Source organism: Hydractinia symbiolongicarpus, chromosome 9 (genome assembly GCF_029227915.1).
Source record: "Hydractinia symbiolongicarpus strain clone_291-10 chromosome 9, HSymV2.1, whole genome shotgun sequence".
Lineage (NCBI taxonomy): Eukaryota > Metazoa > Cnidaria > Hydrozoa > Anthoathecata > Hydractiniidae > Hydractinia > Hydractinia symbiolongicarpus.
In genome coordinates, this window is record NC_079883.1 from 27,659,641 (window position 1) to 27,677,080 (window position 17,440).

The 17,440-nt window shown below is 31.9% G+C and overlaps 2 protein-coding genes across 3 annotated transcripts; both read left to right on the top strand.

Moving 5' to 3' along the window:
- The first annotated feature begins 866 nt into the window (after positions 1-866).
- On the top strand, positions 867-14,098 carry LOC130656409 (glycogen phosphorylase-like). 2 transcript variants are annotated; one of them, XM_057459254.1, is made up of 21 exons: positions 867-981; positions 1,113-1,376; positions 2,466-2,567; positions 7,674-7,856; positions 7,987-8,239; positions 8,808-8,890; positions 8,959-9,102; positions 9,306-9,398; positions 9,476-9,622; positions 9,960-10,123; positions 10,740-10,956; positions 11,067-11,214; positions 11,301-11,359; positions 11,435-11,495; positions 11,581-11,661; positions 11,857-11,885; positions 11,972-12,022; positions 12,228-12,355; positions 12,977-13,105; positions 13,380-13,446; positions 13,685-14,098. In XM_057459254.1, the coding sequence occupies exons 2-21, from the start codon at positions 1,131-1,133 to the stop codon at positions 13,850-13,852; spliced, it is 2,553 nt and encodes an 850-aa protein (XP_057315237.1). In that variant the 5' UTR covers positions 867-981; positions 1,113-1,130; the 3' UTR covers positions 13,853-14,098. The 2 variants fall into 2 exon arrangements, with proteins under 2 accessions (XP_057315237.1, XP_057315238.1); XM_057459255.1 differs by having other exon boundaries at positions 874-981; positions 1,098-1,376.
- A 449-nt stretch (positions 14,099-14,547) lies between these two features.
- Positions 14,548-15,659, top strand: LOC130656410 (iron-sulfur cluster co-chaperone protein HscB-like). Its single transcript, XM_057459256.1, has one exon. It carries the CDS (start codon positions 14,694-14,696, stop codon positions 15,411-15,413), a length of 720 nt encoding a protein of 239 aa, XP_057315239.1. The 5' UTR covers positions 14,548-14,693; the 3' UTR covers positions 15,414-15,659.
- The last annotated feature ends 1,781 nt before the right edge of the window (positions 15,660-17,440 follow it).

The window sequence follows — 17,440 nt, forward strand, 5'->3', positions numbered from 1 at the left end:
TTCCATCTATATTTTGCATTTAACATAAAAAATTTTTTTATGTCAACTGAGTATCCATAATGGTGCATTAAAACTCTAATTTTATTTTGCAACAAGTACTTTTTTGCATTTTTAGGCCACCATTATGGACTACAAGTTTTTTCCAGAGATATAATTTCTTGTGTTTTGACGTTGATTAATTAAGTATTTTGAATTTGGAAATTTTCAGAGCTGCTTCTTGAGTAGTTTTTAAAGTATAACATCCTGAACTATGCACTGTTTTCATTTTTGCTCCCCTAAGTTCAGAATTTGTTGCTCGTAGGCATAACTTAAATATTAACATCTCTCGAACGAAATAAGACAATTAGCTAAGATTTTCAAGGTTATCTTCACTTACCCATAGTGTCATATAAACAAAATCTGACAGGGAATCATTCTGAAAATCCGTTAATTTGGTACGGAATGACCCAGAACTAATCCGTGGGTCCGTGCTCTACCTACGACAACTCCCTTGAACATCCAACAGTCCACACAGTATATACCACACCTCACATGGCTTTTGTTAACCCGGGGTTATGGTAACATTCACTCGTCCATATTGAATCGCCGCTAATGGAAATCGAACCTAGGTTTCCTGCCCAAATGCGAGAGTTATGACCATAAGTTACGGTGCCAAAAGTATGTAAGTGTAGCATTTATTAGAAAATGGACAAAAGGGTCAAGAGAAAAAGGCAGATATTATTCAGCTTTACGTCCAGCCTGCATTTTTGTTCCTAGAGCTTTTTGAGATAAACCTGAATATTTTCGAGGTTTATCTCCAAAGAGCTTCTGGGGTGTCCAGCCTTGACCCTTGTTGGTAAACGACGTCACGTTTTTAAAGGGCAGTTGGCTGAGCCGCGGGGCTTTCTGGTTTGTTTATAAAAACAAACGCCATCTTTAATTTTTGATCACTGATATCAGGCACGCATTGCTGTTGTGCATTTGCAGGGAGCTCAGGTCCAGGTAAATAAACAGATATTTTTTAAACTTGCTAGCCTTGCTACTAGCCATGTCAAATATATCTATCTATATAAAAGCGTGATCTTAAATTTTTTTTCAGCTGGGAACTGCCTATAAAGTTGTTTTATTTTCAGTGTTTTTAATAAACAACCATGGGCGAAAGACCACTAACTGACAAAGAAAAGCGCAGACAAATCTCTGTTGGTCGAATTCCAGTTTTGGAAAATGTCAAGCATATTAAGGAGGCCTTTAACAGACATCTTCATTACACTGTTGTAAAGGACAGAAATGTTGCTACAAACTATGATTATTACGAAGCTCTTGTGCACACAGTTAGGGATAAACTTTGCAGCCGTTGGATTAGGACTCAGCAACAATATTACCAAAAGGATCCCAAGGTAGGTCTGCAGAATATCTTATCTATTAGAAAAACAGGTTTGAACAAACACTTTAGTTGTCACAGAACACATTCATCAGATGTATGTTTTCATTTTAACCCATTAATAACCTTTTCTGTAGCTAAGTAAATCAAAAAGTATGGCATAACAGCCAATCTAATTCAAATGTTTTTACGTCTGAAAAAATTGCTGATATGATATATCTATTATTTACCTGCCTGCTTAGTTGACACGTGGACTAGAAAGGGTGCATTACAATTTCATTCCCCAGCTGTTGTAATAAAATTTACAACCAACACCTGGGTTGGTGGTGTAGGGAAAAACATTTAAAATTTGGCTGTCTGGAATGTTAAGAAATGCATTTCCTCACACTTAAATCACCATTTTACTGTGTAAGGATTATTGCAAAGTGGTGTTGACATTGTACGATTATTTAAAAACATTGGTTTGGTTACGGATTGGGTTTTTCGTGGGTTGAGATCAAAGGTTATCCCGGGTCTAACATTAATACTTATTATGAAAAAAGATCTGGGAGGAAAGGTGGAATTTAGGTAGATCAGAAAAAAATTGTAAAGATCTTGGATGAAGGAGGAAGTTGCAAAAATAGGGGAAAATGGTGTGTGACTTTAATAATATTCTTTTGCAAGGCTTAAAAAGTGTGTGTAATACCTTGCAGCACCTATTAAAATGATGGCCAATCAATGGTCATTAAAAGACGAAATTTGACATTAGTCTAGGTTGCAAAAACAGATGTTTAAATTGACAAGCAACTAATCATGTCTTTTAGAAGGAGAACTTTTAACCCTTTAAAGTTTTTTTCCAATAATTAGATTATCTGAGCTATATGCATGCGGAAGAACCTTGCATCCAAATTGGCCTAAAAGAAAAATACAACATTTGATTAGATCAACATTCTTTCTTTTACCTTTATGCTGCACTGCCTAAATGCAAGTGCAGCACAACAAATAAAAGCTTTTATGAGGAGTGACTAGACATGAGCTATAATTTATTTAAAGGATATTTTTGTTGAGACTACGATATTTATTTCCAATCTGTTTAGTATAACATCTTTTTATTTTAACACTTTAGAGAGTATATTACTTATCTTTGGAATATTACCTGGGACGAAGCTTGACAAATATGATGATAAATCTGGGCATTCACAATGAATGTGATGAAGCAATGTATCAGGTAAAAAGAATCTTCAGGTTTTTTTACCTAATAATGTGCTTGGATTATTATTATTTCTATTATGAACTGTAAATAACAAACATCTAACCTCATCCTAAAGCCTGTTGAATTTGTCTTAAGACAATTAAGTTCATCTAGAACTAGGTTTGACAACTTTAGAATTTTGGTGAAAATGCATTAAAAGCTGCACTTTGTTTAAAATGGCAGCTAAACAACTACTTTGTTCTAAAAAATGCACAAATAATGGTATCTAGTGTATCTATAACGGGTGCAAATATCACTTCTGGTTGCCTTTGTGTAATGATAGAATTCCACATAGAATTACACAAAATGAATCATCACAAAGAATCATTGTTCAAAATTCCAGAAAAGCTGTTGATTTTCCATTTGTTCTATGTTTTTTTTGTTTTGATTGTAAAATCAAGTTAAAATTGAAATTTTTTTAGTTCTGTTTTTTATAAGTTTACTGCTATAACATGTATCAAATTTCTTTAGAAAGAGGAACTAACTTGCACTTTTTCACATAGGTTTATTGTGTAATTAGTTTGTGGCTGTAATGAGTATTAGAAAATGATTTTGATAAATTTAAATAAGTGATAATGTCCATATTAAAGTGGTGATTGGATTTTTAATATATTTTATTAACTTTTACAAGTTGCAGTTTCGTGCTTTAACAAAAAATTAAATATTTTTAATATTAATATATTCCTTGAAAGTTTTTTATATAATAAAGTTCAGTTTTTGGAGAAAATAATTATATATTATGATTCTCTTTAAACTTTTGAAATTATTTACTTTAAAACCATATGGCTCTTTGTAAATCTTTTCAACATGTAATAAGATCTTCAACATTAGATGTGATAAAATGATGTTATTAAATATTAATGCCAACAAAAAGTAAATTGCAAAAATAAATTGAGCATAACTTCCCAGTCATAGGGATTCCTAGCACACTATACAACAGCTTTTTTCTAAAAAGGGAGCAATGGCTACTTGCATTTTTCTTTGCTCATGGTAATTTATCGTACTTGAACTAACATGTATGATGCTCTTATTGCACATTATTTAAGATAATATCTTTACTAATATATAGCTGTCTTCCGTCTGTCTTCCAACATATTTAAACATCCAAAATGAAAGTTTTATCTTATTAAAATAAAAGTTAAAATTTTTCAGGGAATGATTTAATTTAAAAAAGGAGTTAAATAAATTCTTTTTTTTTTTGCAATGTAATGTTTGAGCATATTTAAGCAAACACCTAATTAAAAATTGTGGTTGATCTTCTGCAAGTGAATTTGTGCTCTGAGCCTCAAACTTAAAAGGGAACTCCAGTAAAAATCACTTTTTTCATTTTTGTTTTATACGTAATCGGAAAAGCATAAGAAATAAAAAAACTTACTTTACTTGTTTTCCTTATTTAAAATTGTTGTATTAGCCTTTGCATATTCAATTTTTTTCTCATTAAAATAGACAGGCAAGATTTCATTTAGGACTGGACCCGATTATAAATAATAACGTCACATCGTGCAGAAAGTTTGAGCGAGCGCAAAGAACATTCATGTTAAACTTTATAGTTTACATTTAAGTCGCTAATTTTTGTATGTACTTTACCTTTAAATCTTTAAAAAATGGTTAGTTGATCTGCGTTTGGATGTACCAATCAATCAGAGAAGTGTAAACAAGTTAGTTTTCACGGAATCCCTTCTTTAAAAAAGAAAGAACCTAAACAAACATAGCTAAAAAAAATACGTCGTGCAGATCTACCTAGCAGGCTTTTTCAGGAAAGGCCTGCCATCGCACGCGCACACCTTGGCACACACCTAAATCATTTCAGGCGTGTGATTAATCGCATGCCTGAAAAGTAAATATTAAGTTTTCAAAATTGGATTTTATAGGTAGATTACCTATAAAATCCATTTTGTAGCTTGTGATGGCAGCCCTTGAAAAACTTTTTGGAGACTCGTCAGACTGGTCGGACACTTTTAGATGTCAGAATTATTGAATAGTCCTGGTACTTTTAATCCACCAGAAAGCCTATTCATAGCCAACCTGACCATCCTAGCTAATTCACCGACTTAATTAAAAGAATTACGTAGACATAAATCTCTTTTGCCTTGCTCCTTCGCCGTGGGTAACCAGGTCTTACAGAAGAAATCCAGCCATTCGGGTCTTAACTAATGTGGAGGTGAACGCCGACGGAGCACGGATGAAGCAAGTCTGCAAATATGCACTTACAGGCGGAATAGACATTTTATCATGGATTTAATTGTAGATAATTTCTTTATTTGACAAAACAATCGGAAACCATAGCAGGTGCCGTATAATTCTTTTTTCTGTATAAATTTTAGTTAAATGTAGCTGCACTTTCTGAATGAATTTTAAAGTTTTATATAAGCCACATGGATAAAGGTTTTTTTTAATTCGAAAACAAAGCATATTTTTGCCTATTTGCTTGTTATGAACTGAAAAATAATCAATAAATATAAAAGTGACAGGATAGTTATGCATAATATTTCGGATATTTAGAAAAGGAATTAAGATTGAGAGAGTCGACCAGTAGACGCTCGATCATAGTGTTTGGGGTTCACAATTTAAAACGTCCCCCACTATTCTACCACAAAATAAACCATAAATTAACCTTGGAGCCCTTATCGTCATGGCATTCCATAGTATGGCGCGTGTAACATCACGTGCATTTTACATTGCACGCGTTACTTGATTTACATGTGCGAATCATCGTACACCTACTCAAACATTCCTGAAAAAGCCTGCCTAATGATTAAAGTTTTTATATTTGTTCGTTGCACTTCACAGATGTTCTTTTAAAAGAGAACTGCAAGAAAAAAGTTTCATAAAATATTGCCAATTTGTAAAAATGCAATTTCAGCTAGTCAACGCAGTCGAAGATTCTTGTTTCTTCTTATTTCATTATTTGTTACCGATTATAGTTTGCATCCACACAGCACAACCAAATAATGTTTTGTACATTTTTATATTAATTAGCAGAACATTATACCAATTTCCAAAACACTGATAAAAAAATTACGTTTTTTTCGTAGCACTTGTCAGTTTCTATTCTTTGTTTTTCATAAAGAAAGCTTTTTTGATGGAAGGGCCTGTCGGATTTATTCAGGAGGTAAATGTGCTCATTTTCTTAACATCATTTCATTGCAGCTACTTTCAATCTTTGTTACTGTTTAGGCTGCATACAATGCAGATAACGCAGTTTCTAAAACAGCTTTGTTAAAACAAGCACTTGAAAATCAGTAGTTTCTGTAATGCTTGGCCTACAATAATGATAGAGTAATTTTTATTTATACAATATTCATACCCCCATTTTACCAACTTATCACGACCCGAACATTATTCGATCTTTCAATCACGCATTTCAATGGTTCTCCATCATTTTTTTGCATTTGTGTGCAAAAAAGCATGTGCGGAGGAAAGATTGCTGAACTGTGAAATAAAAATAAATTGACTTTTAAAGTAAGAAAGATATTTTACTGAAGCAAATGATAAGTTTTTTCACGAAAAGAATGTAAAAAAGCGATTAAATATATTTTTTATTTTGAACATGGCTTTGCGTCAGTCAAAAACACCTTTCTACATGGTTTTTAATTTCTTCATCGTGAGACACAAGAGGTTCGAAGTTGTATGGCTGTAGCTTTGTAAAGTCTTTTTCATGAAGAGAATTATCCACTTCTAAGCTTTTTAAGTTATAATCTTCGTCATTATTACAAGACATCTTATCAATAAACAATGCAAACAGTAAGTAAACAAAACTTTTAGAAGGTGAGCTGCTGAGCTTACGGACTTTCTGCATGATGTGACGTATGCTTATTTATTGGAACCCTAGTCCTCTCGGCTTTATGCAACCTTGAAAATTATAACACATATAAGCCATATTAGAACACCGTCCTAAAAAACAAACCCTATTGAACAATCCTAGAAAGAAGGTTTTTAAAAATTCTTTGTCACTTCTTCGTGTTTTTCCTGTAAGATTGGATTAAATTGGTGTTTTCTAAGTACTGGCTTATAATCAACTACATTTACCCTTTTATTTTTAAATCAGCTGTATACAACTGCTTCGTAAAACTATTTTTAACATTATCCTTGAAGGCCACAAATTTAATTAAAAGGGCTGCAAAACAAGCTGTTGATTTTTGACTTTACTGACCTACATGAAAGTCTAGCTCATAATTGGAGGAAAGTTCATGAGCAATGAGGACAAAACAACATCTTAGATCATCCTGGATATCGTATTTGACACTCAAATATAACTAAAAATGACAAGTGCTTTACAAATATTTTATATCCACAATTTATATTGTATAAACTCTTACCTTGCTTTAAAGTCAAGTTTTGTGCAAATTTTCTTAGTTCTGCACAAAAACAAACGATAATTACCAGTTGAGGCAACAAAATCACTTTAAAATCTTTTTACAGGTATTAATTACTTTCTGAAGGCTATTTAGTATAACGTTTTTAATAAATATGGTCTTGCTTCCTTGTCAAAACAAACTTTTGATTTTACTGTTATGTATTTTATTTTGCAGACCTTAGCTTAAAAATTTGCTTTCAAATCATAAAAAAGTAATCATTTATCAAAAGCTTGTTAATATTGTTGCAATAAAGTGGTTTTGACCTTCCGACTGATCTTGTTGTTATACAATGTTATTCAGAATGTGAGACAATGGAAAGCAACATCAATGAAAGATATTTTACTTGAGCTGTTTTGTAGCCCCTTTAATATGTCTTTAAAATTCATGAAAAGTCTGCAAATTTTTTTAAATTTGCTGATGAACCTACTCTTCTATGACTATCAAAGTTCCAAGAAACATAATACGTCAAAATTATTGCCTCTGCCATCAATAGTTTGAAAAAGGTAGATCCTGCCTGGTTTGATCTACAAAAGGCCTTTACTCCAGTTCTTTTATTTGTAAATTTGAGAAAACCTGCCAAAAATTTGCTTTACATCTAGTGCAGGTTCTACAAACAAAGTGTTAATTTTCCATAAACAAAAAATCATCTGTAAGGTAACACAAACATATCATTGCTAAAATTGAATATCTGTTAATTTTTAAACAATAATTTCTACAATTTTAGTTAGGACTCGAGTTAGAGGAGCTGCAAGTACAAGAAGAAGATGCAGGATTAGGAAACGGTGGATTGGGACGTTTAGCAGCATGTTTTATGGATTCAATGGCTACACTTGGTATACCAGGTTACGGGTATGGCTTGCGTTATGATTATGGATTGTTCAAACAAAAAATTCAACATGGCGAGCAGGTGTGTATAATCAAACATTGTTTAAACTTCTATACCCTATATATGTAAACCCTAAAGAATCTTCTATTCATCATTATTACCCTAGCTTTATTTGTTTCTAGAGAAGTAAATGTTTTTTTCTGTATATTAGGTTGAGATGCCTGATGAATGGTTAAGATTTGGAAATCCATGGGAGCATGCCAGACCAGAGTACTCTCTTCCTGTCCATTTTTATGGTAAAACAATGTGTGACGCTGAAGGATTTAATTACACCTGGTTTGATGCTCAAGTTGTTTATGCTGTTGCTTATGATATTCCTGTGCCAGGGTATGGTAAAAATTCAGTATGCAACACAATGAGATTCTGGTCTGCAAAATCACCAAAGGGATTCGATTTAGATTATTGTAAGTCAAATTCCAACAAGTATTTTGTAACTATATATTTGCACCTCAAGTTTATAGAATACCAGTTTATTTTCTTTTAATAAAGCCTTTTCATAATTTAACTTTAAATGGCCAGGTTGGTCCTATTGTTCATAGTCTTTAGACTTTTAATTTCTTTGTTCAAGTTTTTTAAACACTAAAATTTTCGTTTTTATTAGATTTAAAAAATCATAGTGCGAAAAAATAGATTTTTTAATACATGCATTTCATAAAATTTTTAGATTAAATAAATTCACAGAAATTTCTTGACACTGAAATGTACCAAATTTACTTAAAATTGACCGCTATTGGAAAACAAAAAGTTCTGAACTATACAAGAAATTCAGATACAGGATAGTGCACCAGATTTGTGATAAGAATTTTTGCACTTTCCCTGCTGTCCACACTACAAAAAGGATTTTCTTTGGATTATAAACATTTTTCTTCCTAATAAGATAAACATAAAAAAAGTAATTATTTTTAAAAGGAAAACTAAACATATGCTTCCCAAAACCCATCATTTGTTGATTTTTTATGGATTTTTATTTAGTTCAAAAGGGAGATTATATTACTGCAGTTCTTGATCGAAACCAGGCGGAGAACATCACTAGGGTTTTGTACCCTAACGACAATGTAAGATTTATTTTTTTACCCAATTTTTATGAGTTATTTTCACTGTAAAAACAAAATTCTTTGTTTAGTTTTTTGAAGGAAAAGAACTTCGCTTAAAGCAAGAATATTTAATGGTATCTGCTACTGTCCAAGATATCATCCGACGGTACAAGCAAGCTGAGTTTGGAGCACAACGTCCAGTTCGTGAATCGTTTGACAGCTTGCCGGAGAAAGTATGTAGAATTATTGCAATTCTGAAATTTTTGCAGATTGGCTCTTGAAAAAAAAATTTTTGCACTGCGAAGGACAAGTATAATACTTAGTAAACAGAATCAATGTTTATACTTAAGAGAAAAAAATATGTAAATTTATTAATCATTGATAATATATGAAATTCTTTTACAGTTAGCATTATACACCTTTATATTTTTATTAGGTAGCCATCCAGCTAAATGACACTCACCCAGCTTTCGCAGTTCCAGAACTTATGAGGATATTGGTTGATATTGAAAAAATACCCTGGGACAAGGTATAAAAGAATTATTTATTTTGTATGCATGACTTGTTTGTAACAAGTATTAACAATTTTATAATTTTTACATACAGGCGTGGGATTTATGTGTGAGGACTTGTGCATACACAAACCACACTGTATTGCCAGAAGCTTTGGAAAGATGGCCTGTTGAGTTGATTGAAAAAGTTTTGCCAAGGCACATGGTTATAATATATGCTATTAACCACATTTTCTTAGAGGTGAGAGAACTTTTCTGTCTGAACCAGCAGCAACGAAATAATTCTGATTACCATAAAGAATTATGTAGGTGTTAATCTACACAATCTGCGAAAAGTCTCGCAATTATTTATAAATTCTTGGGTAGTTAGATGTTTTTTGTCTTTTTCAGATCAGAACTCGCATAAGTATGAAAATAGAACAGAAAAGCATAATGTGCAGTTCCTGGGAAGTTGAAAAAAATTCGTAATTTTAAATAAAAAAATTCCATATCCTGTAAACCCCATGTACAAATATTTATTTATTTATTTTATTTTTATTTATTTTATTTATTTAATTCATTTTACATTATTTTAACAGCAAGTGAAAAAGCAATATCCAGATGACGTTGATCGGTTAAGACGCATGTCAATTATCGAAGAGAATCCAACTCGTCGTATAAACATGGCACATTTAGCTATTGTTGGTTCTCATGCTATTAATGGAGTAGCTGCTTTGCATTCAGATATCTTAAAGACATCAGTGTAATGACCGTTGTATTTTTTATTTTTTTGATCTGCAAAACAGGAAGTTTATGCAAGTTCGCTTTTTCAGAAAGAAAAACCAAAAAGGCTTTGTTTTTTTACAAGAAATTTTTAAAAAGCAAAGGTGGTTATTCACTTAACAATGAATTGGAGCAGATCGGCATGTTCAATTGTGATTTCTTGAATCTGATCGGTTGACATACTTATTCGTTTCGATCCAAAATGAAATTTACATCATTTCAACTTTTTTTGCGAGTGGGGACTAAAAAATTTAAACAATCAAAGAAGAATACATAACAGATAGCCAATCAGATTTAATTATTTTTTTGTTCTGATTTGTTTTGTTTTTAAGTGAAAATCAAGCTGCCTTTGTGCAGTTTAATAATTTTAGTATTCAGACTTAGAGAGGGAAAAAGTAATTAAAGGGTGACTCTTTGAATACTTGTTTAACTAGCATACCTTCTTTTAAATAAAACATAGATTATTGCTTCATAGAAATCATATTAACTTAATATAACATATTACTTTCTTGGGTTCCACAAAATCCAGTAGTAAATTTTCGTTTAGATGGGCTTAGTATTACATTCTTATAAACTTTTTTTTAACTTTATTTTAGATTTAAAGATTTCTATGAAATGTATCCAGACAGGTTTCAAAACAAAACAAATGGCATAACACCAAGACGTTGGCTTCTGCTGTGCAATCCTGGTCTTTCTGATGTTATCAATGAACAAATTGGAGATGGATGGATTACAAAATTGTCTCTGTTAGAAGGATTGAGAGAGAAGAGTGAGAATATTGCTCTAATGAAAGACTTTGACAGAGTAAAACAAGTATGTAGGAAGAACTTCCCTAGCTTGTCAGCATTGCTATACCATGGATTTTGCCATCTTTTAAAAAATAGATGATTTTTAAAAACAAACATTCAATTTAATTCTTCCAGGAAAACAAGATTGCTTTTGCTGCAATGGTTAAAAAGGATTATGGTCTTGACCTCAACGTCAACTCGATCTTTGATGTGCATGTGAAACGTATTCACGAATATAAACGACAATTGTTAAACGTGCTGAATATTATCACCATGTATAATCGTATGTGAGCTTTTAAAATCTTTCTCTTCCCTGTTAAATTACATATTTCCTTTTTGTTTGTACTCTTGTTTCCTTTTCTCTTAAAGGTTTGAAAGCGCACCCATCCAAGAAATTTGTCCCAAGAACTGTTATGATTGGTGGAAAAGTAGGTTCAATTTAATTTAAAAAATCCAGAAGTTAAAATAAATGTATTTTTCTACGAAATGTTTTGTTGTTGTAGGCTGCTCCTGGATATTATATTGCGAAGCTGATCATCAAACTTATTCTCGCTGTTGCTAAAGGTATGAGCCTACGTGAACAACTGTTGTCATGAAGATGGAACGTATATTTCCATTCAAATTTCTCTTGATGTCATTATTTTTTTAGTTGTCAACAATGATGCAGATATTGGCGACAAGTTGAAAGTTCTGTTTTTAGAAAATTACAGAGTTTCAATGGCTGAGAAGAGTATCCTTTTTCATAAAAAAAAAAATGCATTGATTCATTTTGTTTGTTACAAGGCGGACGTCCAACTATTTATCTTTATGTCAAGCATGTCACAGGAAACTCTCGACCTTTTTTGTGTATACAAAAAATCTTAGTGTGTCGTTTACTATATTTTCCTTCTTATTATAACTTGTTAAACCTTTACTGCACTAACAGTCATTCCAGCTACAGATTTGTCTGAACAGGTAAATTTTATCAACTTCCTATGCCATAACTACGAACATGCTTGAATAAAAGTATCTAAACCATTTTGTTTTTACTGTTCGTATAGATTTCAACTGCTGGTACGGAGGCTTCAGGTACTGGCAACATGAAATTTATGGTAAGTCGTGACATATAAACATAAATAATGTGTTTACATATTCAATTATGACTTTTTCATCTAATCAATGATGTGCACTCTGGGATGTGGACATGCGCTTTTGTTCGTATTAATACGGTGATGTTATGACATCATCAAAATTTTCTTAACACAAAAACCTATCCATGCTGCTTCGCTACGTCTCATTCACTCTCGTTTCTTTCAGCTAAATGGGGCTTTAACTATTGGTACTCTGGACGGTGCAAATGTTGAAATGAGAGAAGAGATGGGTCCTGATAATATTTTTATCTTTGGTATGACTGTTGATGAAGTAGAAAGAGAAAGAGCACTTGGGTAAACATGTTTAAATATTCGAAACATTACTTCTCAGGAAGTCCGTAGTCTGACTCTCCGTTAAAGAGAATATTTCCAGATCTTCTTTCAGTGAAGATTAGCCGAAATGTTACTTGCATTTGGTCGAACGATCCGTATTTTGTCTTTTCCTTAAGTGGAAGTACTCCCTTTGTGACTTTCTGTTAAAGAGATGCGCTCAGAGATATTTTTGTAACGAGGCTTGCTTTGTAAGCTAATGACGTGTTTACTATTTGATTTTCAATGTGTCGTAATTTGTGTGACTTTGCGCAACATTCTTTCTGCGTGACATTTTTGTGTGTGATAATTTTCAGTGTGTGATAATTTTCAGTGTGTGATAATTTTCAATGTGTGATAATTTTCAATGTGTGATAATTTTCAGTGTGTGATAATTTTCAGTGTGTGATAATTTTCAATGTGTGATAATAATTTACTAGTGTGTGTGATCATTTTCTAGTGTGTGTGATCATTTTCTAGTGTGTGTGATCATTTTCTGGTGTGTGTGATCATTTTCTGGTGTGTGTGATCATTTTCAGAAATTTACTTTTGTTTTCGTATTTTGTTTCGACTGGAATTTTAATTCTTTTTGTACTTTCACTTTAGATACAATCCTAGAGTTTATTATGAAAGCAACTCTGAACTAAAGCGATGTATTGATCAAATAAAAGGAGATTTTTTTGCTCCTACTGGAACCTTCCAACATCTTGTTGATGAGTTACTGGATAGAGATAGGTATGTTCTTAGACAGAAATTTTTTTTAGTCGCTCCTTGGATCATTTAATTACAGTCAATCTACTTTACCGTTTTAGAAGTAAAGGATTCTTTAGCCAGTTTTAATTTTATTATGCTTGTTGTTAAAACAATGCTGTAGCATTCTGAACTATTTTTTAGTTTGATTTTTCTGTAATACTTTGTAATGAACTTTACCAGGATTCGAATTTTAGTTTTAGTTTTTGTATTATAGATGTTCATTTCCTAAAAAATTGATGTATTTTGTTCTCTTTAGATTTTTCCTATTAAAAGATTACGAATCTTACATTGCGTGCCAGGAAGCTGTCTCTGATGTTTACAACGTAAGTTATCCTTCACAACAACAAGTTTACCTTAACAAAATCACAAAAGACGTGTAAGACAGAGCTTGTGAACCTTGTCTTCCTTACTAAATTCTCATTTATGCGAAGAAATTGTAGGTAGATTTATAGTTAGTGTGACCATTTATACACCCTAAATGCAGGCAAACGTGCACTCTAATTTCTTTTGTTAATCATGTGAGAATATCAATACCGGTTTACAATTACGGTTTTCTTTTAGGATCGTGGAGCATGGTTAAAAATGTGTATAAACAACGTTGCATCTGCTGGCAAGTTTTCAAGTGATCGCACAATATCTGAATACGCGAAAGATATCTGGGACGTTGAGTCCATGCAGTTAAACGAAGTCAAATCTGGATCTACACCCGAAGCTGATCCTGCAGAGTAGATAACCAAAAAAAAGATGTTATTGGCTGTTGGTATTAAAGAAATGAGGTGTTGTTGAATGAGTGAAAGAGTGGTGTAATGAATGAATAAATGTAGATATTATATTTCCGTGATTAAAAATTAATTCTGTTTTGTTTTGTTCAGTTATAGTTTTTTTATTTTTATTTAATTTTTGTAGCTCACACGATGTATGTGTATTTCAAAATAGAAAACTAGATAAGTAAAAAAAAAATTATTAGTTGTTTAACATTTATGCATTTTGATGTGCGTGAATTAGTGGTGTCTTGCGTGGTTGTAGCGGTGATTTTTTAGTGCTGGTATATTCAAGCTAGAGTTATGTTAATTTGTTTTTAGGGCATTTAAAAAGCGAATTTACTTCCTAAAACTAGAAAAACATAAAATCGATATTACTCTGAAGTATTTATGGAATATTAGTGACAACGCATTCAGTGACGTTCTTGAGTTCTGTTTTCTCAATTTTTTCTCAAGTCTATCCTTGCTAACGTAAATCAACCCAGACCACGTGTTATTTTTCTCTGGAAAAAATGCCCAATTTATCCCGCACTGAATCAACTGGTATTAATATTTTTTTATATATAAAGAAATAAATATATAAAAAAGGTAGATATCCAAAAAAAATAAATATTAATTTCCATAAAGTGGTATTTATTTATATGGAATGAATTTAAAGGAAAAGTTGTTTTTAATATTAACGTAATTTCGATTGTTCGATTTCATTTATTTCGTTACCTGCATTTCTCGAATTTGTTTTCCATACTGTACATTCGATTCTGTGTGAATGCAATGCTTTCTCTAATTGATTTTACTTATAGGAGAAAAAAATGATACGAAACAGAACATTCTTGCTTGGTCCAATTTCAAGGGACGTAAAAAACGCTATCTATCAAAGTAAAGGTGTCACCGGTACACTATCTTCGCTAATAAGAAGCGCCTCGGCTTTGGCATGTGAAACAGACTGTTGGAAATGCAAGTTTAGACACAATTGTCAATTATTCTGCCCTGGGTGTTCCACCATACAATGTGCAGATTGCACGTCTCAAAAACTCAGCTATTTCAAACTTCTTGATTCAAATGAGACATACCGCATAAACGAGAAGAAGTTGAAGTCTTTCTACATTGATCTGCAAGCTATGTTGCATCCTGATAAATTTGTGAACACTAGTGACACTGAACAGGAGTACTCCACGTCACAGTCTGCTTTAGTGAACGAAGCGTATAAAACGTTGGCGGATCCTGTTCAACGTGGTTTACACTTATTGCAAATAAATGGTTATGACATTGAAGACAGTACTATTCATAATGATATGGCCATGTTGAATGATGTCTTTGAGTTGAACTTTCAAGTCGATGAGACGGAAGATAAACAACATTTGGATGATCTTCTCCATCGTGTTAAGGAACGCATACATGAAATTATAACAGACGTTGAAAAGAACTTTCAAGAGGAGAGATATACTGACGCTAGAGATGGTTTGTTGACAGTCAAATATCTTTATAATGTGAAGAACAAGATTGATGATAAGGCACTCAACTTAGAGTAAAAGTCGTTTCAGCACGTCGTTCTTTCTTACAAGTATACTTAACGTATATAAAAAGTATATTGATAAATTTTTTTCCTGAATATTTTTTACATATTTAATTTTCGCCAATTTAAATTTCGCGCTAACTTTTAAGCAAATAATGCAGAAACTAGCTGTTTCCCGTGGAAGAATCCACTGTATTCCATTTAATTTATGTAGCAGATATATGTCCATCAAAAAACAAACAATACAGCAGTGCGCATCTTACATCTGCATTATTATATAAATGACCAAAAAAATTAAAGGTTTTCAACAACTGCAGTATTTATGTGACATTTAAAATCTAAATCTACTAAAATTACTTGCTCTGACCATCTGACAAATGCGAAAATTATTCGGAAAGAAGTTTCCAAAAGCATTTCAACATACATCTCACCCATAAAATTTAAATCACTTAAAACGCCACATATATACAAAAAAGCTGATCAATGTCAAACACAAATCTCTCTCATTGTATATGTTAAAATCAGTTAGTTTATTGCAAACCCTGCCAAAGGTTGACACACAATGTGAAAAATAAACAATAAATTGTGCCTCTGACAGAATTTTTTATCTAAGGTGTAAAAAAAGGGATTTGCAAGGACAAATTATAATGCAATAAAACATTATTTGATATATTGCATACAGTCCCTCCTCACCAAACTTTAGACAAAATGCCAACAAAATAACGGTGTTTAAACCTAAAATTAATAAAGTCCTTTTAGCAATTTGCATGCTGTTTTACCATCAATAAAGTAAACAAAATTTCAAATCTCACATAGTATTCTGTCACAAATTTTCATAAAATATATATATAAGTCATAATGAGTCATGTTAAACAACAGCAATCAATCTGTATATAAGTTCATTTTATGTCAATTTTTGCACCAATTTTGCAACACAAAATACAAATTCTAAATACTAAAATCTCTTATTTTGGTCCTTCACATACCGACGGTCTCCCACAAAAGTTTAATCAAAATGTAAAAAATGAGAGGTAACGACAAAATCAAAGTTTGCAAAATTTAACTATTTCAGTACATATATCTACTGCATATGCCCTCTAAAACAATATTTTAATCCAAAATGCCAAAGAAAAACAGTTTGCAACAAAAATCAGTTATTTCGATAATATTGCATACACTCTTTCCTCACAAAAGCTTCACAAACTGTAAAAAAAAGAATGGTTGTAGGGAGTGCTTCTGATTCAACAAAAAAAGTTTTTTTGACATATTGCATCTAGCCCTTACCCATTAAATCTTACACAAAATTTCCAAAACTATATACGATTTAGAACACATCAAATTTAAATCGAGAAGGATCAGTCATTTCGATATATTGCACGGAGTCCTCCCCAGTAAGAATTTATACAAAATATAGAAAAACAAAGCTGGCAAGGTGTAAAATTAAATTCTTCTTCTGTGTATATATATATATATATGGTCCTTCCTCGCAAAATTAACATAAAATGTCAAAAAGGTTCAGATATAACATCTAACACAACAAAAATCAGTTCTATCAGTATATGTCATGCCATTGTCTTCCACCAAATGTTCCCCTTAAAGTTTCACAGACACAGCCTGTAAATTAAAAACAACTAAGATCAGGTATTTTGGTCTATTTCATACCATTCTGTTCCAAATAACTTATAAAATGTAAAAATTGAGTGGTAAAACAGAAATGTCAAAAAGAAGAAAAAAATAGCTTACAAAGAGTATAAAATTGAAATCAACAAAGTAGCTCTTTTGGTGTATTAAATATAAGCCATACGCACAAAAGTTTACACTAAATGTAAGAAAATGGTTGTGTTTAGTAATTCTAAATTAAGAAAAGTCAGTTCTTTTAGCATGCTGATTAAGGTTTTTGCCCACAATTTGAAACAAATTAAATTTACATTTTAAAAATAAGTAATTTCGGAACTTTATTTTCAGAATATTTGGAGGAAAAGAACTTCGCAAACCAAAAAAAACCCAGGAAAATGTTTAAAATTTTCAGGGTTAATAACGTTT

Coding starts and splice junctions, on each gene's coding strand:
- LOC130656409 (XM_057459254.1), top strand. CDS start 1,131: ATGGGCGAAAGACCACTAACTGACAAAGAAAAGCGCAGACAAATCTCT. Junction 9,399..9,475: donor AAAAAATACCCTGGGACAAG/GTATAAAAGAAT, acceptor TTTTACATACAG/GCGTGGGATTTATGTGTGAG. Junction 12,356..12,976: donor GAAAGAGAAAGAGCACTTGG/GTAAACATGTTT, acceptor CTTTCACTTTAG/ATACAATCCTAGAGTTTATT.
- LOC130656410 (XM_057459256.1), top strand. CDS start 14,694: ATGATACGAAACAGAACATTCTTGCTTGGTCCAATTTCAAGGGACGTA.